This window comes from Stegostoma tigrinum, chromosome 18 (genome assembly GCF_030684315.1).
Source record: "Stegostoma tigrinum isolate sSteTig4 chromosome 18, sSteTig4.hap1, whole genome shotgun sequence".
Taxonomy (NCBI): Eukaryota; Metazoa; Chordata; class Chondrichthyes; order Orectolobiformes; family Stegostomatidae; genus Stegostoma; species Stegostoma tigrinum.
Genome location: NC_081371.1, coordinates 45,112,801 through 45,140,703, shown reverse-complemented (window position 1 = coordinate 45,140,703; position 27,903 = coordinate 45,112,801). Strand labels below are relative to the sequence as shown.

Here is a 27,903-nt window from a genome sequence, read left to right as displayed (position 1 = left end):
GGTGGGTTGACTAAACTTGAGATAAGTTCCTTTCTCAAGGGCATTTACTCATGTTGAAATGTTTTGATACTGAGAGGATTTGGACCAGGAGGTCCCTGGTTGTAGAACTAAGATTTAAAAACATGACTGCAGGGGCCTCGGGTGATTAGTACAATGATGTTAAAAAGGTTGATCATGTTACATATATATATAAAATCAAACTGGAGGCTAACATTGCTTTGTTTGCATGATGTAGTTGGGATGGTGACAAAACCAGCAAATGAACAGTCCCAGGACTTCTCAATCCATAATGAAGATTTCCCTGCACTTCCTGGTTCCAACTATAAGGATCCAACTTCAAGTAATGATGACAGCAAATCTGTAAGTATTAATGAAGAGTATTAACACTAACGATCTGTTTAGAAATTGGAAAACAATATTCTGTTTAATAACACTATTTGAACTTAAAGCTACAAAGAAAGACATTAATAAAACTGTTCACACTTTTTTAAAAAATGTTTAATTAAAAGAATAAATTCTTAATGAACAGATTATCTGTTTTCTAAGGCCTTCTGTCATATTCGTAGACTACTTTTTTCCAGTGCTGTACAGGATTTCCAGTTGAAGTTTTTCTTCTGGAAAAGGAACAAATAAATGGTTAGGAAAGCAGACAAGAGGACGCAATAAGTACCTCAGAAAATTTTACTGTTGCAATCACTCATGAATTATGCCAAACACACAAATGAACCAGAAGCATATAGAGCTTACAGCACCCATTTAGCCCTCCTGGTATGTGACAGCATGTATGATCCAAGTGAACTTCCCTCTGGCTTTGATACAGTGAGATGAAGTAATGTAAACTTCTTATTCCTTTCTCTGTTGTGTATTTGTCCACCTTCCCCTTTGTATTTTGGATTCATATGGCTGGGGAAGCCGATAAAGCTCAATGTTGAAATGAACAAGCCATTCCATGGTTCCATTTAACACACGATACCTGAATGGTTGTGTTGCTGCCAGAAGTAGAGTTCTCCAGGGCAGAAGTTCATTACATGAGGAATGGTTAGACTTGAATGACCACTGTTATGATTTAAACTATTCCTCATTTATGAAGTAAGCCAGAGGGCACGGAAACCCTGCAGAACAACCACAAAAGTGAACCAAAGTCAAAATTGAAACCATAACTTTGCAACTGTTCAAGATACCAGCCAGCTTGAAAGATAACCAGACAGTAAAAGTCAGCCTAGTCTTTCAAAACTATACCAGAATGGACATATCAAGCCATTGCAAACAACTGAAAGTGGACTGCAAAATCAAACAAAGAGGCAGGAGTCAACGTTAGTGATTCAGAATTTCTGAAAAAAATCAGATCATAGAGAAAGAAATGCCAGCAAAGCTGTTTAAAGCTCACATTTACCTACCACACCATGGATGCTATTCTAATTGTCAAGAATCAACTTAAGATAGTCGCCATTTTCAAGCTGGAAAGGCCACTCATCAAGCCACACAGCTACCATACAGCTCTCAAAGACAGTAAAGTCCTGGATGACTTTGTGCTAAACATCCTGAATCCAACCTTGGAAGCAGTGATGCCTCCCTCCTGTAACAGGGAGACTTTATCACAGACCACAACTTTCTCCAAACAGCCCTGATGCTGATTTTTGGATACTGAGGTCACTTTCCAGAAAGGCTTGATGACAGAAGGTTTTGTTGATCTATCTGGTACACTGGCTGTTGCTGAAATTCCCAAACAATCTGCACTGAAAACCCTCTAATGAATCAACCTGATGATCGGTAACTGATATTCCTATGCCTCATAGAGATCAAATCACACATAGTGCAAACAGGCTGTCAGAGTTCAGTCCTCTCATTAGCTGTCTTCAAAATATGCAGTCACCTCCATTCCACAATGTAATGGCTCATTGTGCATGTTGACACCTGCTTTCCTGCCTAAAAAACTTCAAGACGTAGAACATCAGTGAGTAGTTTCTCAATTTTTCTCTGGAAGGCTACTTCAAAAACGGAAGATTTCAATCAGTCACTTTTGTGACTATTAGTTCGGCACTTGTAAAGTTTAAAGGCCAAGAAAAATCTTAATGTTTGATTCCATGGTCAGCCATGACCTAACAACATGTCATCATTATTCTTGACTGTACATTGACTTACTGACATCACCCCTAGTATATTTGAAGAAGATCCAATTGAGGGAATCCCGTATAGAAATTCATAGGTACTACAAGGCCAGCAGAGCTTCATTCATCCTCATCTACCCAACAGCGTACTCTCCTTAGCCTGGCTTAGGAGCTGCAAAACAAAATTTTGAGAAATCAGTCTCTAAGAAGTTAGGAGCATTATTTCTGGAATTTTGAGATCAATGCAACAGGAGTGTCTCCTGTGTACCCATGTGTGAAAACACTATCCTCAAAGAACACTGCCAGCAACAACAAACCAAGCAGTCCACTTGACACAAGACCTTAAAAATTAAAGCTCCACACCTTTGTCTGAAATCCGCTTGCTCCTTCTGGAATGAAGTTCACCCTCTACAAGTTAACAATGTCCCCACCTCTGAATGGCTCCTAGTTAACTGCAAAAGTTATCAATCACAATCTCTTAATTAATTCACAACATTATTAGAGGAGAAAAGGATCATTTATATACTGTATGAGAGGAGAGTGATAGAGGTATTGCCATGGAGAATGCAGCAGTTATTGATTGTCAGTGTAAACGTTGATTATCTCCGTTATTGGAATTCTTTTAAATTGTCCTGATGAGTGTGGGATGAAAACTGTTGACAATATGTCTCTTTTTCAGAATTCTGAACTTGTTGTTAGCTAGCAACTATCGATCCAATACTTATAGAACATAGAACACTACAGCACAGCACAGGCCCTTCGGCCCTCGATGATGTGCCGACCTGTCATACCGATCTCAAGCCCATCTAACCTACACTATTCCATGTACGTCCATATGCTTGTCCAATGACGACTTAAATGTACCTAAATTTGGAGAATCTACTACCGTTGCAGGCAAAGCGTTCCATTCCCTTACTACTCTCTGAGTAAAGAAACTACCTCTGACATCTGTCCTATATCTTTCACCCCTCAATTTAAAGCTATGCCCCCTCGTGCTCGCCGTCACCATCCTGGGAAAAGGCTCTCCCTATCCACCCTATCTAACCCTCTGATTATTTTATATGTTTCAATTAAGCCACCTCTCAACTTTCTCTCTAATGAAAACAGCCTCAAGTCCCTCAGCCTTTCCTCGTAAGACCTTCCCTCCAGACCAGGCAACATCCTAGTAAATCTCCTCTGCACCCTTTCCAAAGCTTCCACATCCTTCTTATAATGCGGTGACGAGAACTGTACACAATACTCCAAGTGCGGCCGCACCAGAGTTTTGTACAGCTGCAGCATAACCTCTTGGTTCCGGAACTCGATCCCTCTATTAATAAAAGCTAAAACACTGTATGCCTTCTTAACAGCCCTGTCAACCTGGGTGGCAAATTTATGGCCCTAGTTTTAGACTTCTGTAGGGGAGTAGAATTATTACATCTAACCTATTAACTGTATAGGAGAATAAACAAGTGAGTGTATATTTCAAGGCAGTTAACATGTACGTAGTCATGGCCTTCATCATGCTCAACAATAATAACAACTGTGCTTACGTGCTTTTTTGCATTAGGAGATACTCATGGGTGCTTTGTTACCCAGTTTGTACAATTCACAAGCAGTTATAATGCAGTTGTTAAAGCTTACATGCAGCTAGACGTGGGCAACATTCAGACCAGAGCTTCTGTGTGGTATGTCACTTATCAAGTGGTGTGAGGAACGGTCTTTCAACTGCCCTTTGATGTTTCATAGTGCCACCCACCATCACTGAATTTCCCACTATTCGCATCTCGCAATCACCATAGCATAAATGCTGGAACTACTAGAACAAGCCAGAAATTGGTATTCTGCAACCCATCCACCATGTTCAGCATCCAGTCCTTATGCCCTACCACATTGTAGCTTTACTGTCGCAATACACAAGACATACTGCGGCAACCCTCCAAGTTTCTTCAATACGCCTCTGAAACATATGTTTTTAAACCATGTTAAAGGACAAAGGCACTATGCGTACTTGAACACATTCATGTCAAGCCTTGCAGCATCCTGATTTTGGCCTGATGCTGTTCCTCTGCAACCACTAGATCAGAATCTTTGAGCTTCTTATCTAACAGCACTATATGAATATTTCAAAATTGCAGATTTTCCTTCATGCAATTTATTAATGGTTTTTAAAAATTTCAATTACAGAACCTGAATACACCAGGAAAAAATGTATCTAGTACAGACGGGCCCAAATTTCCTGGTGATAAGAGCTCAACGACGCAAAACAACAATCTGCAGAAAAAAGGGATCCAAGTATTATCTGACGGTGGGTGATTCTGTGCTACATCAAAATTACATTCAACATTTCCAAATATTTTAGATCTGTATAATTGGAGGATCCTTACCTATGGTTTTTTTCTTATTATTTAGGCCGAGTCACTAATATTCCTACGGGAATGGTAACAGACCAGTTTGGAATGATTGGACTTTTAACGTTCATTCGAGCGGCGGAGACTGATCCCGGCATGGTACATCTCGCACTAGGCAGTGATTTAACAACACTAGGCCTCAACCTAAACTCTCCAGAGTAAGCAGCATTCCCACCTTCTGTCATTCTTATGCTAAGATCGTTACATAATCTGGAAAAAGGGCTGTATGTAATATTCCACAAATCATTTTTGTTTACATTTTTAATTAACAAAATCTGAACTGCCAGGTGAGCTTGCAGCTTTTCCGTTGAATGACATTTATAATATTTTAAATTGTATGCAAACCAATAAATTGATGCTAATTCAAAAAAACAATTGTAGAACAGAAGAATCCAAAACTACTGTATCTGGAATAAAGAGCAAGTGTCAATAGTAATGACCATGAAACTATAGGATATGTAGCAAAACTATCTGGTTCACTAATGCCCTTTTAGGGAAGGAAATCTGCCTTACTTGCCTGGTCTGTATAGAACTGCAGATCTACAGTGTCTCTTGGCTTCAGGAAAATCACTTATCAAGCCACTCACATTGCTCCAGAAAATTTAAAGGTGAATGCTGGATGGTCAGTTCAACACTAAGTATCAGAAATGACATAGATACATGCTGTCCAGTTGACTTTGCAGACTCCTCCGTACTAGTGTTTGTGGATTTCTGTTCTAAATTGGGACAAAAGGTCCCACAGGTTAATCAGGGCATCCTAATCTAGTCATACTCATGAATCATACTTTATAGCTAACTTTTAGACTTCTGTACCTGATCGCTGGGTTAGTCTTGTCTCCAGTGACAAGGCAGATCAAGCAGAAATGGAAATGTGTATACAATTAGGAGGAGGCTGGCCTTGGGAGTCTTCAACATTGTCTTTATCACATGAATCATCAATGCATTAGGTTAAACATGAGTAACATAACCCCTTTCTAGTTACTGTCTCTTCTTCAGCTGATGAATCAGGATTCCCCAGTGTTGAACACCATTTGGAAGCACTAGTGGTTCCAGAGGCACGGAATGCATTCTTAATGGGGTACTGCAGTGTCCATCACCAGCAGTAACTCAAGTAACAACACCACTGACAGACTATTTGAGTCCTGAAAGACCTTATCTACCTAATAAGATCAGAATTGAAGATGGTTGTAGTGTACAGTAGCGTATGCAATTGCTTAAATACTGAAACAGCCCAATCCCATGTGCAGTCAGACCTGAATAACATTTAGGTTTGGGGTGCCACATGGCAGGAAACATTCCCACCATACAGTCAATGACCATCTCTAACAAGAGAGAATCTGCATGTAAAGAGGTGGTTAAAGGCATTACTATTTGCTGAATCCCCACCATTAACATTGTGGTGGTTACCATTGACCAGAATTTAATTGGGCTAGCAGTATAACTCATGTCTTTACAGCAGCAAGTCAGAGGCTGATAGTGAATGATTCACGTTCTGACTCTCCAGTCTGTCCACCGTCTGCAAGGCATAAGGAGGAGAGTGATGGAATAGCAACCGCCTTGACCGGCAGCCCATCCATCACATTTATTCCCCTCTCAGTCAGCTCAGAGTGTCAGCAGTGAGTACATCTATAAGATGCAGTGTAGCAACTTGCCAAACCTCCTTTTAACCATGCAGAACTCTTAAGGGTTTACATGAAACACCAGTGTCTGCACATTCTCCTCCAGGGTAAACAATTCTGTACTTCAAACTATATTGCTGTACCTTTCTTGTCATTTGAAAAACATCTTGGGATTTCCCTTTTCTCAAACACTATTATTGATCTGCAGCAAAAAGCCGTGTCCTTAGTCCTTGTCTGCCACAAGTTACATCGTATATAGATGTCCAATGGATTTTTAAAAATTCTAACAAAATGACTAAATTGATAGAAGTAACAGCCAGCCACCTGGAATATTATTGTCAGGTTCAAATCTAAAAGCTTTTTATATCGCTTTTAAATTGCTCAAATATCATACTTGCCATTGAATATACCTTCTGAACAATTAGACTGAACCATGACCTTGTATCATCTTGGATTTTTTTTTCGAAAAATACTTTAACTTTAGGAACATAGTTGATTAGGTATTTGAGATATAGATTGTGCTATTAATTGCAATCGAAACTTTGAATTCTTTTTGATTGGAGGTTTGCGTTCTGTGTATTTTATCTATTTTTGCTGTTTTGCAAAGTTGATGGTCTAAAGGATCTCATCTTGTTTAACCATAATTTGTTATTTTTCACTGTAATGTATTCTGTAATGTCATGACAAATGGTTTCATGTCCTAAAAGCATTGACCTGGATACTTTCTCGTGTCATACATGAATGTGCTGCTGTGGGAAATTGTACAAAGTATCAATACAGACCTTATTCTGGATACTGTAGGGAATTGCTTTAGTATTGGGTTCTTTCTTGGCAGTTTAGCAGCTGAGAGTTGTGCTCCTTTTTGTTCAAAAATGTTAAAGTATACAACTTGATTAGCTTCTCATTCTTGATTATGAAATTCTTCTGTTATAATTTAACAGTAGTAAAAATACTACTTTCAGTAACAAGGGCTAATCAGGTCATGTTCAGTGACTCAACAGTTGGCTATTTTGTTAGATCAAGAATCTGTATGATTAATTATCAGTATTTTACAGAAATCTCTACCCCAAATTTGCATCTCCTTGGGCATCAGCACCCTGCCGACCTCAAGATATTGGTGAGAATGGTGATTTTATAATTACTATAAATATAGTGGGTCTTGATTGTTTATTTCTTCACAAACTTATACAACTTAAAATAACTGACCAACACTCATCTTCTTCCACAGATTTTCATGTTCCATCGGAGTATCTAACAAACATACACATTAGGGACAAGGTGAGTATATTAAACTCTAGAAAAAGTGACTTTAAATGATGTGGATAATACAATATATATTGTGTCAAAAATCTGGGCCAGTGAAACTGCCAAAATCACAATATTTGTGTGTCCATTAATTTTTGTGAGACCGTTCTTTGTTGAAAACTCTTGAGATATATATGATAGTGTCCTTTTGTCCCCAGTGGTTAGATTGGTAAGTGGACACCCACTGTGCAGTTGATTAATGCAAGCATACCTTTTATTCATTTACCAATGTGGGCTGCATTGGCTAATCGTAGGTGAAATTAAAAGAAAAACTATGATGGACGTCAATGCTAGGGCGAGGAATGGGATAACACAAGCAGTCATCTGGCCCAATACGTGGATGAATTGCGAAAGATTTGTTTTATGTTTGGCAGTGATGTATCTCAGCCTAACACTGAACCATGTGGCCATTTTATTTTTTTAAAAATGACTTGCCCAGCATGTTATCCTAGAAAACGTAGCATCCATGGAACAGATTCGGGTATAAAGTCTGTACTTAAAGGATACAGCTGTGAACCTGCAGAGGCTGTTTTGCTCTGTTTCTGCTCAACATGTGTGGCACTGGCAACTTTCATTGTCCATCTTTTGTGCCTTCTGCTGCTGTAGTCCCTCAAGTGGTGATGCAGTTGTGATTATAGGCAGGCAATTTCAAGATATTGACCCGGTGTTGGCGAAGGAATGCTAATATTTTTTCAAAGTAGCATGGCAAAATAGGAACTTGAAATGGTCCTGCTCATGCGGTGAAGCTGTTCTCCTCCTTTCTGGAAGTGATGGAGCTTGTGGACACTGTTGAATGTAATTAGAAAATTACTACAGTACATCCACTACATAGTAGGGATTGCAACAACAATGTAGAGGGGACAGAGAAGAGTGATTTAAGGTAGTGGTTTGACAGGATGTTCCTCAGGTAGTGAGCAAAGGGTTGATGATAAATGACTGGGTAGTTGAGGTTGTAGACATGCTTGCTGAGGCGCTGGGTTTGGTTGCAACCTGTTTTGTCACCCCTGCTAGGTAACATCCATTAGTGCGCCTTTTGTGAGGCAGTGTTCTGTCCTGCTTGTTGTCTAAGTGCTTGTATTTGCTGAGGTGATTGGTATTGTTTCTGGTTTTGTTTTTCAGTGGTGTGTACACAGGGTCTAATTCATTGTGTTTGTTGATGGAGTTCCAGTTCGAATACCAGGCCTGCAAGAATTCCCTGATGTGTCTGTTTGGCTTGTGTTGTCCCAGTCGAATTAGTGTCCCTCATTGTCAGTGTGTAGTGAAACAAGTTGAGCGGCCCAATGGTTAGCACTTCAGCGTTACAGTGCCAAGGACCCAGGTTCAATTCCACCTTTGGGTGCCTATCTGTGTGGATTTTATGCACTCTCCCCATGTCTGTGTGGGTTTCGTCCCACAGTCCAAAGATGTGCAGGGTAGGTGGATTGGCCATGGTAAATTGCCCTGTCGTGTTCAGGGATGCGCAGATTAGGGGGTTGGGTCTGGCCGGGATGCTCTGAGGGCCAGTGTGGACTTGTCAGGCCGAAGGGTCTGTTTCCGTACTGTGTAGGGGATTCTATAAAAAAAAAGTGAGAAGTAGCCATGTCTCTTGGGGGTTAGTTGGTGTTCATATATCTGTTTAGTACTTTTCTTCCAGTTTGGCCTATGTAGTCTTTCTCACAGTCTTTGCATGGTGTTTTGGATAAGGGATCCTTTTCGTTCGTCAGTAGCTGTCGTAGGATGGTTGTCTGTTGTGGCCTACTCTGATACCTAGAGGTCTGAGTGGTCTTGTGGTCATCTCTGAAATATCCTTGATGTATGATAGCGTGATAAATGATTCTGGTTGTGTTGTGCCTTCCCTTTATGGTCTATGTCAGAGGTAATGACAGATTTTACTTTTTAATACGGAGTCTTCAAAAGAAATGGATATCCAAAAAGCACAATCCAACGTTACCTCTGAGACAAACCACAACAGGAAGACACAACATGCCCAGAATAATTTACCAGCCTATCATACAGCAAGAACATTTCAGTGATAACCACAAGACTACCCAAACCCATAGGTATCAGAGTAGCCCACAAACCGATAACCACCTTACGACAGCTACTGATGAATGTAAAGAATCCCATACCTAAAACCGGCAAAACTTGGGTAATATACAAAATACCATGCAAGGACTGAGAAACATTAATTAGGCCAAACTGGAAGAAAATTGACTATACAGGTACATGAGTACCAAGAGACTTGACCAATTCTTACTTGTCTTACTGACAACGAGGGACACAAATTCGACTGTGACAACACATCCATAAGTGCACAAGCCAAACAGACATGCCAAGGAATTTCTGGAGGACTCGCATTCCAACTGGAACTCCATCAACAAATACATTGAATTAGACCCTGTGTACAAACCACAGAGAAACAAAACCGGAAGCAATGCCAATCACCCCAACAAACCAAGGCATATAAATAACAAGTGGGACCGACACTTCATTGGAGGCACACTGACTGTGTTACCTATAAGGGTGACAAAACGTTTGCAACCAAGCCCACTGGCCTGGCGAGCATGCCTACAACCTCATCCACAACCTGAGCTGCAAATCTTCTCAAAAGCTTTAAACAGAGTAATTGGTCAAGATTTTAACATTTCTAGTGGCTGCACCTATGCAGGTGAGAGATGAGAAGTCTGTTATACTTCTGATGTGAAACTAGTAATTGAAGATTCTGATGTCTAAGATGAAATTTAAAATTGATATGCTGATTATTCTGCAAGGAAGAAACATGTTCCCATGTTGTGAAATTTTGGTCTCGCATTTGAAACAGTCATGTTCAATCATTTTAACCCTGAACATGCTCTGTAGTGAATTTTTTGTAAAGAGAAAAGTTCTGTTGAATTCAAGATTTTTTTCCTTTTGCTAGCAACATTGTTCTGAATATTTACTTTTCTTGAGTACCTAATTATGATGTCAGAAGTGGTGCTGTGGTGCTGAGAATTATTGTACTGATTTATAATGGAGTAGCTTAACTTTACAATATTTAAGATTCAGTTTTGCATGTTCTGCCTATTAACATTTACAAATTGAGCCTTGCTGCCAAAGGAAACATGAAACAGAAAAGTTGTTAAAATGTTTTTATTAATACATTTAAATTATCAATATGTAAAGCATAAACATTGAAGACTGCGCTGTTTAATTAATAGTCTGTATTACCCTGTTGGTACAAAGCTTTAAAATGTCATGTCAGCTCCATATCTGATGGGCCGTACCTAGCACAAAATAACCTTATACTTAACATCCAAGATTGGCGTGAAGATCGTACTGTTGAGATTTCTTGATTAGCTGACAGATTGAAAGATCAAATAACTCTGTCTAAGTCTAACAGCCATGTACTAGTTCACAGTTTGTTTGCCTGACTACTTTTTTTCAGTCAACTTAAAGTTGGCAGGTTTGCTTTCCTCTGACTATTTGCATTCACTTTAGCGGATACCAGTATAATGAAATTCTATCCATAAATGTTGAATCTGCGTCCTTTTGGATTGTCTATCACCTGGTAGATTCAGCTTTACACACCTGTGATTCCATCTGGACTTATTGCAGCTGTGACATGTCGCTTGTCTCTGAATGGATTTCTCAAACCCAAGTCTGACTTCAACACTTTGGAACCCTTGTTTAAGCAGTTATTCCTTTCTGTACCAACTGAATTTTCTCAAATTCTTGTCCTTTTTTCTCCACCCCACTCAATCATCTGTCCGGAACATATGAACACCCAACTCCCTACCTAGCTTGTGGTCCTCCATTTACCACAATACTTCTGCAGCCTGCTTTCTGCTTGACACTTGATCTACTTTGTTCTTGACCTCAAACAAATAGATAGGGGGGACACCCAGGCAAACATAGGACACAGTCTTGAACAACTGGCTGGACCACAGCAAGCACTATTAGCCCGTATTCGCTCTTCCCAGTTTCTTACTACTACAGGATCATCCTATATTCACCGCTGTTCTAACATAATCTTTTTAAATACTCATCTGCTCAGCTCATCTAGCTATACTTTGTTGCAAGGTGCTTATTAACTTCTTTCTCACTAATGTGAAATGATTTGATGCACAATTTGATGACAGCAAGGTAGTTCTTCTGGAACCTGACCAGGAGCTAGCACTGACAAAAGCACAGAATAATCATTTATCTTGTTGCATTTGAAAACTTTCCTTTGCCAAAAATACATTGGTGATTATAATTCAGTGTCTCAAATAACTTTAGGACATCATGGGGCAGCAAGGACTGCTATATTATATAGCTCCACAACTTTCTCACTTTATTCCTTCTATTCAGCTGACAAACCTGAGTGATACATTTTAGGACCAGATTCACCTATTGTGTCATCACCTTAAATAGGCAGGCCAATAACTTGGAATTTAATTTCGAGCCCAAAATCTGACTTGTCTGTAGCTTGTAATTCCGTTTGCATTCCCAGTATTAAGAAATCTGAATTAAACTAGATAGAAGTCAATTTTTTTTTATTAAAAAGAACTGCATATGCTGTAAAATCAGAAACAAAAACAGAATTTGCTGGAAAAGGTTTGCAAGTCTGGCTGCATCTGAGAAGTGAAATCAAAGTTAACATTTTGGGTCCGGTGATCGTCCTGAAGAGGGGTCACCGGACCAGAAGCTTAACTTTGAGTTACTTCGTGGATGCTGCCAGATATGTTGAGCTTTTCCAATAAATTTCTTTGACTTCTCTTGTTCTTGCTTATCTTGTGTAGGTTGCACTGTCTAGACATTATTTTTGACTTTGGCCTAGGTCTCCTGGCACTAGTTATGAAAGATCCTGTGTCCTCAGACTACTTTCTGAACTAGGTGTGATTCTTCACATTAACTGTTTCATAATTTATTGAGAAACTGTTACAAATTTTCATATTACTTTTTCTCTCGCACTTGAATTTTTGCTGTTATTGTTTATGTAAATCTAAAGCAAGAGAAGATCACTGCTTTGAAATCAGTTTGACAGATCTCATTTTATATCTAGTCCAAGTCCCATGGTGTTTCATGAAGGGAGTCAAAACAAGTCTTCCGTTGATGTTAAAATCTGAGCATGTAGATCTAATTCAACCCACGCTTTAAGCTAAATGAACTTAAGTAAATAATAAGTATTCAGTAAAATAAAAAAAAATTGGCAGGTTTGGAAAACGAAGCTCTAGTTGTTTGGACTGTAGCAATTTCTCTGCAGTATGGTTGGACACACTAGGAGATACAAAACTGAAGCGCTGTATATTGCCAATATTGATGAAACAGTGTAACTATAATCTAGGTAGCTTACATAGATCAGTTCCAATAACTTCCCATTTCACACAGACAAAGAGGGACACAAAGATGGGAATACACGTCCTTAATTGCAGAAGCCAAACAGAGACATGCCAAGGAATTCTTGGAAGTCTGGTATTCTAACCAGAAATCTATCAACAAACACATTGAATTAGACCCTGTGTACAATTCACTGAGAAGCCAGAACTGGAAGTGGTATTAAACACCCCAACAAACTGAGGCGTATAAATAACAAGTGGGACAGAACACCAGTGCTTCACCAGAGGCACACTGATGATATCATCTAGCAGGGTGACTAAACGTTTGCAACCAAACCCCTGGGCTTGTCGAGCATGCCTACAACCTCATTCACAACCCAAGCTACAAATCTTCTCAAACTCTATTAACTTCCGTTCATATTATAAATACTGTTAGCATAGGAAAGGTATAGGTGTATTTCACGGAAGCAGAATCACACATAAAATGACACCATCTCAAAGAAGGATCTATAGGACGATTAACTAATTGCTTGAGCTTGGCCAAAGAGTGGAGCTGGTACAGAAGCTGATGGTATTAGTGAAGGAGAATTGGCATTTCCATTTGAAAATATGCAATGCTATCAAAAAAAGGAGAGAGGAAGTGGAAAAGGAAAACACAAAGTCATCTTATTTTCTCTTTGGACACCATGTTGAACCAAGGCCACATCTGCCTGCTTAGATGGATACAAGAAATCCCATGACATAATTTCAAAAAAAGAACAGGGAGCTGTCCCTAGTGTCATGGTGAAAATTTATCCCTCTGATAACCTCATAAAAATAGATGACCTGGTTAATAGCACATTACTGTTTGTGGAAGCTTGTTGTAAATTGACTACTAGTTACAAATGATTACAGTTCAAACATACTTCATTGCCCGTAAGGCACTATAAGATGTTCTACGACTATGGAAAACATTATACAAATGCAAGATTTTCTTGTCTTTCTAAACAGACTGTACACCAATAAGGTTTTTAACATATTGTATGATTATATACTCTTGTGTTGACAGCTATACTTCCTTTTTAGTTGGGTTGTATTTGCTGGCAGCTGCTGGAACTTTGTGCTGATTGTGTAAACAATTACAACATAATACATGTGAATACTAAATTACATAATTTGTATATTTTTGTGACAATGAGAAGCTTGTTGATACTCTGGCCCACATAAGTATATATGAAATATACATGAAGATATATGAAATCATATAAGTTAAGGTTTTTAAGCATCATATTTGAAATGTAAGATAAAATGAACAATGATTTATTTTACAGCTTGCTGCAATAAAACTTGCCCGCTATGGAGAGGATCTCCTTTTCTATCTATACTACATGAATGGAGGAGATGTCTTACAGTTACTTGCAGCAGTAGAGTTGTATGTCCTTTTTAAATGTATCACTATCTGAATGAAAATTTTCTGTGGCATAACTGACATTAAAACCTATTGATTCTTATTCACAATTTTTTTGAAAATAAATTGCCATGCACTAGTTTGTTTCTTCAACACATTTAACTTATTTAAAACCTGTGTCTTTTCTCAAGAGATATTTTTCTTGTCATAATTGGTAGATTTAACCGAGACTGGAGGTACCACAAAGAAGAGCGAGTCTGGATCACCAGGGCCCCAGGAATGGAGCCAACAGTAAAAACCAACACCTATGAAAGGGGGACATACTATTTCTTTGACTGTCTTAACTGGAGAAAGGTTGCTAAAGTAAGAGCTGATGTGTAATTGATTTTATATAATGATGAAATTATTTGTCTTCTATTGTAAAGGAGCCAGATGAATTACTAACTTGATGTTTCCTGGAGAGACTAAGAATCATCTGTTTGCTGGAAACAACCAATGTGTTTTTGTGTACAACATTGTGTACTTTTTGCCCAGCAAATTTGACCTGTGGTTCTTGATAATAAAGATAGCTGAAATAGCCTAGATTTGTGTGCTGTTGTTTTAACCCTTGAGACTTGAATGCTGTGGCAAGTTTTGTGTCCTCAAGGCTATCAATTTTTTGAAGACTTCACCTCATGCACTGTAGACCCAATTGTGCAGTATAGAAGGAAGTGATTGGCTTCCTGTGGCTGTGCAGTAACTGACTTCAAGTCAATTGATATTATTACTTTAGCCTGCTTTTATTCTGTGATCTGCCATGCTAATTTGTAGTGACAAAGAGCAGCATGGCGGCTCAGTGGTTAGCCCTGCTGCATCACAGCACCAGGGACCTAGGTTCAATTCCAGGGCAACTGCGTGGAGTTTGTACATTCTCCCCGTACGTGTGTGGGTTTTCTCCCAGGTGCTCCTGTTTCCTCCCACAGTCCAAAGATGTGGGGCTTAAGTGAACTGCCCGTGGTGTCCAGGAATGTGTAAACTAGGTGGAGAGCCATGGGAAATGCACGGTTACAGAAATAGGATTGAGGGGTGGGTCTGGGTGGGAAGGTCTTCGGAGGGTTGGTGCGGACCCCATTGAGCCGAATGGCCTGCTTCCACTCTGTAGGGATTCTATGATTTATCTATTCTATGATAATGAATCTACTGATTGTTAACTACAAGATGCAAAAATAACAACTTAAACCAGATCTCTTTAATGGAACATGGGTTCTATCCCATCCATTTTATTTGCACCTTGCGTGCAGTTTATATAATGATTCAGTCATTTAGTAATACAGAATTTGAATTGTGCTGAAAGGGACACTTCATTGAAGCTTTGGGTCATGCATTCATCGTATTTGCAAGCATACAGATTTGAAGGGAAACGATATTGTGTGCTATGTGAGAAGAGTGCAGATTGCGTGGCAAGTGGACTGAGCCCTCCATGTAGAATTCACCAGTTAGATTTTGACCACAGCCAATTTGCCTGGTTCAAACTTAAACAAAGCTTACAGTTGACTATCAGTCAAAAAGTATGCGGAGAAAGAGGATCAGACTACTGAATTGGATGATCAACCATGATCATGTTGAATAGCTTACTCCTGCTCCTATTAACTGATGGGTTCTACATAGCAGTGTCTCTACTGATCAGAGTTCACGTGCCAACTCTTCTGATACAATATATTGTTCCCCTTTACATCCAGTATTCTTATGCAAATCCTGCTGAGTGCTACATGGATATCTTTGACAAAATGTGTCTTTTTCAACGATATTAAAATTTGTACTAAACAAAGAGCTGCAGATGCTGGAAATCTAAAACAAAAACAAATTGCTGGAGAACCTCAGCAGGTCTGGCAGCATCTATGGAGAGAAAGCAGAGTTAGGATTAACTCTTCTTTCTCTCCACGGATGCTGCCAGACCTGCTGAGGTTCTCCAACAATTTATGTTTTTAAGTTGGTACTGTTTACTTAGATTACATTTTTGCTTTTTCTTCCAAACTTTTTAATAACATTTCCAACATTTTCTTAGGTGATTCCTCCATCTTCCTGTTTCAGATTTAGCCTAGGTGTAATTAAGTCCTCCTACCTATAGAGAGGAGACAATTTGGAGTTATTCGTTTTTTGCGACTGGTTGGTTGCATAATCTTATTTGATCCTGACTTGTTGAAAAGCCAGCACTTGGAGCCTAAACTATGTAATTTTATCTGACTGTGTTAGCTTACTCTGGGGAGTAGGCCAGTAATTACAAGGTGGCCAGTCATCAGTATCAGAAGCTCCAGATTCAAAAACAACTCCAAGACAGCACAAAGAGTTCAAAAGTAGTCATTTACCTCAATATTGAAAACTAAAAGAAATTCAGCAGTACTCATAAGTGGAAAATATTTACTTATGCTGATCGTGATGGCACATTTGTCATGCAGTGAATTTTGCAATTCATGTCGGATGCAGATTATTTTACAAAACCAATTTAACTGTCTAAAGACATTACTCAAATGACTCTTGGCCAGAGGCATTGTTTTGATTTTGCATTTAAAGTAGAAATCGGATTGAATCATAGGATCAGATCCCCAAAACATTATTTAAAATCCAGATGCCCACTATAATCAAAGCAGAAATAATTTGTCAGTCCCTGTAAGCATACTGTTTTCACATTAGTCCCCAATTTCAGTGGCTGACTAATGGAAATTGAATTATTGTGCTGCAAATTCCATCTAGTTCAAAAGAAGAAAGCTGGCATGTTGGTAATGATGAAGAGAAGTATCCTCACTTATACCACACATTCAGCATCTGCCCAGTTCAGGAAGTGCAATACAATTGCTCTTACCCAGAAAAACACTGAGAGCGAAGCAGCTTTCTTTCAGAGGATAAGTAATTTTGTGCTGCTTCAGATGCAAAACAGCATTTTGCAACTCCCTAGTGGTCAACTAACTGATCTAGCTAAAATGTTAACTTTTCATTATCCTGCTATGGGGTAATTGGCACCTGCTGAGCAAGTCTTCAGAATGTATTGGAGTATCATATAAAGCTTTTGTTTCACTGATCAAACAGCAATACAAATTTCTAATATAACTTGGCATCGTTCATTCACATTTCCATAAAGTGCCATAAAATTGTGTATGTATTTGTTGTTAAGGGATAATTTGAATTTCTTTTTACTTAAATCATTGAAAATAAATTAAATACTTTGGGTATTAAACTACAGGAGATTTTATAATATATTTTAAGGAAAATAAAATTCTGAGAGCAATGGGTTTTTTTCAAAAATTTGACACTTTTCTGAATTAGATCTGTGGCCTTCGATCTAGGAGACCTTTCTCTACAGATCAAGTTGTATACATCAGAGTTGGCAGCTGCAGTAAACTTCAGGCACTGAATCTTTATCAGTGAAGATAAGTGCAGTCAACCAAACAACATTTACTAAAATTATAGGTCTTTCCTTTTTAGATGAATTTCTGGTCAAAGAAGTTCCAGATTCCCATGAAGTAGCTTTAGATATTACTGAAAGCATTGTGTAATAATAATTTTGTGAATCTGTGACTAAGGGATAATACAAACCATTCTTCAAACTAGTCCGACTGCTTTATTCAAGCACCAAATGGTGATATCAGTCCATCACTGTTAATGATTAGCACCATCTGTTCCATTGAGGCTTCACTACATTAAAAAATCCTTTCCTGTATTGAATGAACTCTCCAAAATAGCATTAAAGTCATATTTTGGCGACTATATATAATTTTTCTTTCAAATACAATTTATTACAGTACAATCAATTGTCTTTAAAATGCAAATACTAATAAAAAGTCATTTTGTAATACAGTCATCAAGTCAGAGATATACAGCATAGAAACTGACCTTTTGGTCCAACTCATCCATGCTGAACAGATATTCTAAATTGTGAGACCCCCGTTTGCCAGCATTTGGCCCATATCCCCCTAAGCCCATCCTATTTGTTTACTCATCTAGATGCTTTTTAAATGTTGTAATTGTACCCCCCTCCACCACTTTCTCTGGCAAGTCGTTCCATCCATGCCCCTTAAGTCCTTTTTTAAAAATCTTTCCCCTCACACGTTAACCCTGTGCCCTCTTGTTTTGGATTCTCCTACCCTGGGAAAAAGACCTTGGCCACTTACCTTAGCCATGCCCCTCATGATTTTATAAACCTGTCTAAAAGGCCACATCTTAGCTTCTGGAGCTCAGAGGAAAAAAGCCTATTCAGCCTTTCCCGATAGATCAAACCTTCCAATCCCAGCAATATTCTTGTAAATCTTTTCTGAGCTCTTTCAAGTTTAACAACATCTTTCCTGGAGCAGGGAGACTCAGAATTGCAATTTTCTATGAAAGGACATTTTATTTAAGCTTTTCATCATGTACTCATCAGGACAATTTTGTAAGAATGCCAATTCAAGGGGAAACCAACATTATACTGCATGAGAGAAGTAAGGAGACTCTCATGCAATGTAAATGTTGGTTTTCCCCTTAAATTAATACCAAGCGAATTGTTCTGACGAAAAGCTTTGACAGTGTCTTTTTTTCAGAATTACTGAAATGTTCATTTTAATTTGAAGAATAATGCGTACTTATGTATAATCTGCTTATTGTTGTTGCAGTGAGTAGGACAGAAGAGAGGACTAATTTTAACAAAAGCTTCTATTAGGGTTATTTTGTTGCATACAGTATGCTGTGAATGCCAATAATTCAGAAATTTAATGTATGCAGAGATGTTTAATAAAGGGCTATAAAATGCAAGCTGTTTCCTTAAGCTAGTGGAAATGTTGTAATTTGTTGCTTTATTTCCTGGCCCCCGGCCCATCATATTCAGGATTCCCTCGAAAAATCTGTTCGTTGCTTCTCTTCTGTCTATTTGATGCACATCTGAGACCTCAACAGGAGACCTCATGATAAAGGTTTTCACAACTCATTTATATAGTGCATTTCACTACTTCAATATTGCAAGTACTTTATAGCCAAAAGAGTGCTTTTGAAATGGAGTGGCTGTAGTCGCTTGAGATTCTACAGATAGTGGTAAATAGCTTGATAATCCATTTTTGATCAACTTTGGTTGACGAATGAAGTTCCCAAAAGATCCCTCATCCAGGAGATAAGATAATGGATAAACATTGCATTGCAAAGACAGCACTACTTCATTACTGCAGTGAAGCTAGCTCGGTGTCTTTACTAGATGTCATTGAGGTACTCCCATTAGGCTAAATCTGGCACAATATATGCTGATGATCTCCAGTTCTGCTGCATTTTACTCAACCCCTTTGTTATTTTTGTACTGTCAGACTGTTTATACTACAGCGACTTTCTCCAGCTTGTGATGGAAGAGTCCAGAGAAATCATCTTCCATTCCCCACCAGCACTTTGTTCCCTTATTATTGCATCTCCCAGCATAACTATGCTGTTACGTAATCTGAACAAATTAGCCTAACAAGTTATTAAATGATCTTGTTTCACTCAACAAGTAACATAGTTATCAAGTTCTATGAATAAAATTGCTCACCCCTGCCCAAACCTCATCCACCACATTCCCTTTGTGCACGCCTTGTGAGTAGCAAACTTGACTATGTTAACAATGCTATAAGCCTCCCATTTGTACCATCCAAAATCTATCCACAATTGAAGCACCATCACATGTATTCTGTCCTTCATTGTCTCTCATCCTTTATGCTTAAAGCACCTTCAGCCCAAATTGTTGCCTAATTGTATGAGCAGCGTATTTCCACAACACAATTGCTAAATCTTTGTCCTTGTAGATGAAAGCTTCGGATATTGAGCCACCCTAAGTAGCACCAATGAAGCATTTCAGAACTGTAGTCACATGATATAATCTTTGCCTTTTTACATCTGCACTTTTCTATACCTACTACTTCCACCTTAGTTTTCTGGGGTGGCTCATTGGTGAGCACTGCTGCCTCACAGCACTCGGCACCTGGGTCCAATTTCAACCTCAGGTGACTGTGTCGAGTTTGCACATTCTCCTCGTGTCTACATGGGTTTCCTTCGGGTGCTCCTGTTTCCTCCCACACTTCGTAAGTGTGCATATTAGGTGAATTGGCTGTGCTAAATTACTTGATAATGTTCAGGGATGTATAGGTTAGATGCGTTAGCCATGGGCTACAGGGATAGGGCAGAGGAATGGGCCTGGGTGGGATGCTCTTTGGAGGGGTAGTGTGGACTTGTTGAGCCAAATGGCCTGTTTCCACACTGTAGGGATTCTATGGATTTCATCAGTGGCATTTTTAATATAAAAACACAAAACACAACTTGCATTTACTGATGTTGACATCTAAGGATGTAAGCTGCGTCTTGTTTTCCTTTTCAATGGACATTTGCTGCCACGTGGCTGACTGTTTCTTTTTGGGATTTCAGGAGTTCCACCTGGAGTATGATAAACTAGAGGAGAGACCTCATCTGCCCTCATCTTTGAACTACAACCCTGCTCAGCAAGCCTTCTAAAGACTTAACTGTTCATGGGGTATGGCTGTCTCAGCACAATACTCAAACTGCGGAAACCGAAGTGGCTCAGGCATCCTGGTTTTTATTCTTTGAGGATCTGGCAATTGGCTCATGTGGATGGATCGACATTTGAAGTCCTGCCTTAGTAATTATGTGCTGCCCAACACAACTGAATTTGTATTTTTTTTTGTTTTTTTATTATTTTGAGCAGGGTATGTTTGAAAATGACACACAAAATAATTTCAGCCTAGAGGCAGATTTTGTTCTGCTAAAGGACAAGTGGACCGACAACATTTTCATTGCTAAATTTCCAAAGTGTAAAAATTTAAAAAGTTTGCATTGTTCGTTGTAGCATTACTGGTAATAATAAAAAAAATGTTTAGTGCATTTTTATGTGAAGATCCTCCTTGTATTTCATTTGGAAAGATAAGCAGCCTGCATTTGATTTGTTCATTTTACTACCCCTAATGTTTTTGAATGGCATTTCTGCCAAGTTAAATGCAAGAACATTTGACTGTTTAAGTGAACGTTATTGCCACGACCTCTGGACATTTTCCACGGTTGTGTATCACTGGGCTTCATCTTTCCAGAATGAGCAAAACACTGTCCAGTCTTTGTTACAATTTTGTAATAAAAGTGTACATTTTTTTAATTTTTGGACATCACATGAATAAAGATATGTATGTACGAATGTGTATATATTATATATATGACATCTATTTTGGAAAATATTTGCCCTGCTGTACCTCATTTTTCGGAGGTGTGCATGGATGCAATACATGAAAACAGGACATTTCGGGAACTGCTGAGCAGGGGACCGCTGTGTCGCCCTGTGCACTTAAGGGCCAGATTTTCAGCAGCCAAGGACATCCATACCCAATTGAACATGATGGGACTTCAGGAAGTGAACTGAGACAATTCACAATGGCTGGTTGAACAGCAGCATTTCATAGGAAAAAAAAGAATTAAAAAAAAATCAATCTTGTATTTTCTGACCACATTAAAGCTTCTTCTCTTTGTAATAAAGTAGAAAAGCTGTCCTAACTGCAGTGTTGCCTTTAATTTGAAATTGCTACACAATGTCTTTCTAATTTATGGCATTGGATACAATGATAGAATTTTGAATTATTTGTTGAAACATCCACTTGAAGAGTGGTATCTTAAACGTTTTGGTCACAAGCTTGTACTATGAAAGGTAAGTGTTTTAATTTTGAATCTGTCTTGTGCTTTATTTAAATTCAAAACTAGACAGCCATGAGAATCTTTAAAATCAGAAGTGCAGCTGATCAATATACTTGAATGATCATTTCATACAGTACAGCCCTGTTTTAGCTCCAGCATCGCACCTAATACTTTGGGATTTAAGAAACCCTTTGACACATAGAACACTACATCAAGGTCTTTAAATCTTTAGGTGGGAGAACATTTACTTATTAAATATACCCTTATTTAATTGTTCCATATAATCCTTTAGTGCTCACCTACTAAGAGCCAGAACTGACACCTACTGAGATCCAATCACAAAAAACGTGACTTCCCCATTGCAGAACCCTGTCAACATGCAGTAGTTCAGTATCACTTAAGGTAGATTGTTGTCATTTTTCTTAAAGGAAAGCTAGATACCTTATTGCATATTTAAAATTGTTGTCCAATGTCTTTTCAGAACTTGTGAACTACCTTAGCTTTTTGTTTGTACCCCGTGGTAGTATTGATCTGTGTAAGCTCTTGAGTGTTTACACACTGGTGTAAGCCTTCTTATCCATGGCTTTTGAGGCAGATTATTTCTTTGGGGTGTTCTGTTTCCACTTTGCAGAAACCCGTGTAAACTGTATCTTGAGCTTGCAGTGAGCCGTACTTGTGTGGTGTTTTGGGGTAATCCATAAATATTCAGGATTTAAATATGAAGTTATTAAAGAATATCCTAATCAAATTTTCACCCTTCTATAAACAAACTTATCAGACAAGTTATTATTACAAGCAAAGAATTGCAACATAGAAATTCCATTGGTCCAAATTGTGGTTTCTTTCTGTAAATTTTACACGTTTCTCCCTTCACTTTTTCCAGTATATAAATAGATGTACTTCAGCGTATGCTCCTAGTTTGGTTTCTTACATCCAGTCTATTTCTTTCTGTTCCCGTAACATGAAAAGGATTCCAGCAAATCTTGGAGCACTCAAAGTTCAGAGTTTATCAAGTAGTGAAATGTCCTGTTTCTGTGGTAACATTTTCACGTAAAAGGTTTACTTAAAAATGGAGATCTCTTAATTTGCACTCCTAATTGCACTATTGAGAAGCAATGGATTAAGAGTTTGAGAATGCCTTTAAGAAACTACATTGGTCATGATTTTACCCTTTAGCAGGACTAGCATGGGGCGTAGTATAATAAAAGTCTAAAGTGCCGATTTAATAAATCACCTCAAAGACTTTCATTAGATTTTAACTTGAAATTTGATATCATTCACAAGTCAGATTGAGCATTTAAGAGTCTAGATATTACGGCTTCATTTGATCTTTCTGTCACCAATAATTGTAAATGATTGCAATTTTTTTCTTTAAATCTCCCATGCATCAAGGGCTAATACCAACTGAATTTTGTTCTTGCAGCTGAGGAAGAGAGAATTTGTGATTTAAATTGCTTTGTGTACGTGTTAATTGCTCCAGTTCAAGATTGTTATGCATAATTTATTACTAAATTTAGTTCTCTGAAATCAGATTTTCAATAAGACTTGTTGACTCTTTGGAGAGATTTATAAAAATTAATGCATAGATTAATGTAAAGGATTGTGATCAATCACCCTATAATCCAAGGGAAGTAGAATTCTCCATTTTGCCACAATTGATGAACAATTGTGATCCCACTGGATCTATACGATTTTTCATACTGTCCTCATCAGATTTCATGAGTTCTTTCACTTGCATCTTATATACTTTAAATTGCTTTTGTTCTGAAAAATTGACTCTCAATTGCTTTCTTACTAAATTCTTGATTTCAGTGAAGTAGAAGCATGTTATGGTGACATTTTTTATAATGATTAGTGCTCTTTCCAAAGTTGAAAGAACTTTGAGAAATAGGTCACAGGATGTTGATAGGGAAGAAAGGTGTGTGTTTTCTTTAAGTAAGGTGAAAGATTACATTATTTACAGCAGCAAATTATCATGATACATATACTTTTGCTTTCATTATGTTCCTCAAACAGGACCGCATACCTCCTTTGTTGATGACCCAAGTCAGTGCATAAGTGTAGTCACTACATAATTATCTCTTTCCCCAATTTTTAAAATGCCATTTAAACATTGTGGATACAACATCATAAGGTAAGTCTAACAAACTGTTTTAATTGATTTTTTTGGTTGTCACGGTTTTTCTGTTAATTAGTAAAAGCATCTTGTGGTATAAGTTGAACTTTCACCAATGACAGCATCTGTAGATGCAGTCCCTTGGTTGTAATAATTACAGAATGGCATTTTAGCTATGGAGGGCCTTGCATTTATATAGCACATTTCACAAACAAAGCATTTTATCCCTAATGAAAGATTTTTTTTTAGGAAATGCGGTCACTGCTTTAAGAAACATTGTACGCCAATATAAACTGGTTGCAATCTGAAATGTGGTAATCCCTAGATTAATCTGTTAAATAGGTTCAGGGATAAATACTGACCAGGATACCAGGCACCACTTCCCTGCTCTTGCATGGAAACAAGATGCAGTCGGCCATTCCGTTCCATGAACCTGTTCTGCCATTCTAGATCATGACTGATTATCTACCTCAGTCATTTTTCTATGAAACTCCCATAAATCCATTGATGTCAATTGTATCTCAAACCATTGATCTCGGTCTTGAACATGCTTGATTACAGAATTTCCATAATCTCCACAGATTCACTGCCCTCCATGTGAGGAAGTCCCATCATACGCCAGTCTTAAGTAGCTTATTGTAAGACTGTTCCCATGTTCCATAGCCAGGGAAACCCTCCCTATTTAGCCTTTAAAAAGTTTTAATAAGATCACTGTCATTCTTAACTCTACAGAATACAGGGCCTCGTCACTTGATCGGACTGTAGCACATTCCCACCGGTTACTGTGGTAAACCTTCATTGCACTCCTGTGATTAGGCGTAGAAACCAAAACTGCAGCATAATTCCAGGTGCAGACTCACCAAGAGTCCCCATACAATTGATGAAAGAGATCTGTCCTCCACCAAAATTCCTCAAAAGTCAAACTATCATTTGCTTTCCTGATTGTTGCACCGACATGTTAGTTACGAATAAGGATACATGCCAGTCTCTCCATTTTAAGAAATACCCTGCATTTAGTTATTCACTGTAGATTTCATTTCTATATTTCCCCATTCACTCAATCCCTCCAAATCTCCTTGAAGTGTGTTTGTATCCTCCTCACACCACACGTTTCCACCTATTGTAATGTCCTTGCCAAATGTAGGAATATCAACTTGTTCTGAGATTAAATTACGCATCTCTAGAGCAGGTGGGACTTGAACTAAGGCCTTCTGTCCTAGGGATAGAAACGCTATCACTTCACAAATGCCCCCCGTCAATATTGATACAAATTGTGAACAGCTGAGCCCAAACACCACTACTTGCAGTTTCCTACTTGCAGTTTCCAACTAACAGCAGCCTGCAAACCTGAGAAAGACACATTTATTTCTTCAGTTTTCTTTCCATAAACTAATCTTCAGTTAATACTAGTATATCACAACTAAGTTGTATTTTTAATCGTGTATGTGCAAGGTGGTGGCATAGCGCTATGTTACTAGACATTCAGAAGCCCTGCTTAATGGTCTGGAGGCATGGGTCTGAATCCCATCATGGCAGATTATAAAATTAAGCCCATTCAAAAATGAAGTTAAAAGTTGACTGTTGTAACAACTATCCGTTGTTGGGGCTTTTGTGTGGCGGTAGTGTCCACTAGGGCCAGAAGTCCTCTAAGGTATCCAACCCTGTACCTTATGCTCCAAATTAGTTTGTCAACTTGTGTGGGAACTTAGCTGCTTTCTGAAAACCCGAATACAGCATACTGGTGCTGAAGCACCCTCCCCATCACCGAGCACCTCTTACCCAATACAGTTATGCTGACGATGCATGCTTTTGATTTAACGATAAAATTCACATCAAATATTGGCGTATTTGGGAGCTTGCTGCATGTTTAAATTCATGCCGAACATCAAAGTGAAGATTTCCGGTTGTAAGGTTTTATGAAGAGATGAAAGTGGGCCTGTTGTGCTATGGGCACATGTGGGCCTATGTTCACAATGAACCGCCTCGAATTTAATTCCTGGAAGAAATTTCAATTATCCTTAACTTGACACTGACTAAGCCTCGCTCAAGAGAGGAGGGAATGTAACTAGTACGAGAATCTACTCAATGAAGTTAGTAGACTGAGTATTCACCAACATTAACCTCACGTTTAATGGCAGGTAGTTTGGCTTTGATTTGGTTTGTTAACAAATATTTTCTTCAACATTACTTGCTAATGTCACTGGTATTCCCTGAAAAATACTTTTGCATACGTTCCTGAATACTTATTATTGTTACTTTGGAGGAATCTAGCCATCAAGATGTCCGGACAGAACAATAGTATAGGGGTGCTCTTCGACGATGGAGAGCATCACAGACGTTCGATTTCAGTGTTCGCCATCCTCGAGCGCTTTACAGAAAAGGGTAGCTGTTTTAAGATGAGTTGGACTGCAAAGCTGCTGGGAGGGTCTAATTGCTACTCGAGCTTCAATTAACTAACAAATCGCGTATATTCACTCGTTAATTAATTAGTGGGGCCATAATTAACATTTTAAAAAAATCCAAACCCCACTTTACCCAAATATGGCATGCTCTATATTTGGTTCTGGTTGATGTGTACTTGAAATAAATCGAGGTCACCCAGTTTTCCAAACCAATTTAATTATGATCGAAGGTTGTGTCGTTCGATAACCATACACCAGAAATGGAAAAGTGGTTTGTACTGGGCATTGTACACAAGGCCACCCTTCGTCCAAGGTCAGGACAGTAACGTACAGGTTCACATGGAGTAGTTATTTGGAAGTAAGCTGCTGGAAAAAGAGGTGATGCTGGGCCTTATCCCCATAATCTACTAGATATTCCTTCCATTTTAGTTTACAAGATGTGTTTTATCGTCCCCCCACCAACTCATCCGCCAAATTTAATTTTAAAAAAAGCCAATACAGACATTGCAATAGCCTCCCCCTGCATTGGTAATTTCTGCCGTTCTCATTTCAGATATTAACTTGTTACTTTTGACTCAAATCGGTCACGCTTGAGTACCTCCACCGGATTAATAATTCTTCACACGTGAATTTAACTACGAACACTGATCAGCTGAAACCCTTCACCTGGACTTCCAGCAGGAGTTGTTGATCGGGGGGTAATCCAATCGATTGTTTTCTCCCTCTTAAGGAACGCTATTTTTAGCTTCAGCCTGTTTACGATTAGCAAGTTTAGTAGTGTGGACATGGGATGATTTGTCTGAGCCAAACTAGCAGGTGAACGTTTGTTCAGGTTAAGCCATTTTAAAAAAAATCATGTTTATCTTTTTACTATGTTGCCCTGAACTGGCCACAGTAACACTAAACATCTTTTTCGTTTCAAGCTGTTTTTGATACGGCTTTCGATTTACCTTGCCTCGCTAACATTCCTAGTGATTCAGAAACCATAAACCAGCCTGCTTTCATTGTAGGTTGGTCATCTTTAAACTGTGTCAGTGGGAAGACAAAGTTAGAAACTAGCTGGATGGATCTTTGTCACTTCAACGTCGTCACAAATATAACCAGCAATGATAAGACAATGAGTAACATACCTGCTTGAGATGTAGTATTTTAACATGAATTGTAGGAATTGATGTAGTAGAAAGCGGGCAAACGTGATTCCAGTCATATGACTGAACGCATACACGCTTAGTCAAAACTACAAGCTAGGTTCTTCCCATTCCCCCGCCCCCAAAAAGGGGCTGTAGTTAACGTAGATAGTTTTCTTTAATAACGTACCTCCAGTGTGAGTATTGTTTTCGGTGACAGTTCAAAGAAATTGGTTTTGCAGTTGTAAAAGGTTTCTTTGGCCCTTCACCACCTCCAGCCCAACTATCTCTAATTCAGTTTCAACAGCTGTTGTCAGGCTTGCAAACATTTCCTGAAATGTTTCCATTCTGGATTCCCAGCACCTGCAGTGTCTGGTTTTACTGAAAATTCTACCAGATTAGTGCAAACGTTATGGAATAATCCATTTTTTGTTTTGTACGGACTGTTTTGCGATGTCTGGCTAAATATTCCTAACACTTTTCCTTTTATGGCATTTCTATGCATTTCTTTAAAGCA

The 27,903-nt window shown here is 38.6% G+C and overlaps 1 protein-coding gene across 5 annotated transcripts in view; it reads left to right on the top strand.

Annotated features, from left to right (window-relative positions):
- The window catches only part of cnot2 (CCR4-NOT transcription complex, subunit 2), a 144,969-nt gene extending 123,366 nt beyond the window's left edge, over nucleotides 1–21,603 (top strand). For all 5 annotated transcript variants that reach the window (XM_048548576.2, XM_048548574.2, XM_048548573.2 and 2 more), the window contains 8 exons: nucleotides 236–360; nucleotides 4,275–4,395; nucleotides 4,500–4,656; nucleotides 7,173–7,234; nucleotides 7,346–7,395; nucleotides 14,009–14,109; nucleotides 14,304–14,448; nucleotides 20,473–21,603. In XM_048548576.2, coding sequence (XP_048404533.1) covers nucleotides 236–360; nucleotides 4,275–4,395; nucleotides 4,500–4,656; nucleotides 7,173–7,234; nucleotides 7,346–7,395; nucleotides 14,009–14,109; nucleotides 14,304–14,448; nucleotides 20,473–20,559 — 848 coding nt within the window. In that variant the 3' untranslated portion in view covers nucleotides 20,560–21,603. The remainder of the gene's footprint in view (nucleotides 1–235; nucleotides 361–4,274; nucleotides 4,396–4,499; nucleotides 4,657–7,172; nucleotides 7,235–7,345; nucleotides 7,396–14,008; nucleotides 14,110–14,303; nucleotides 14,449–20,472) is intronic.
- The last annotated feature ends 6,300 nt before the right edge of the window (nucleotides 21,604–27,903 follow it).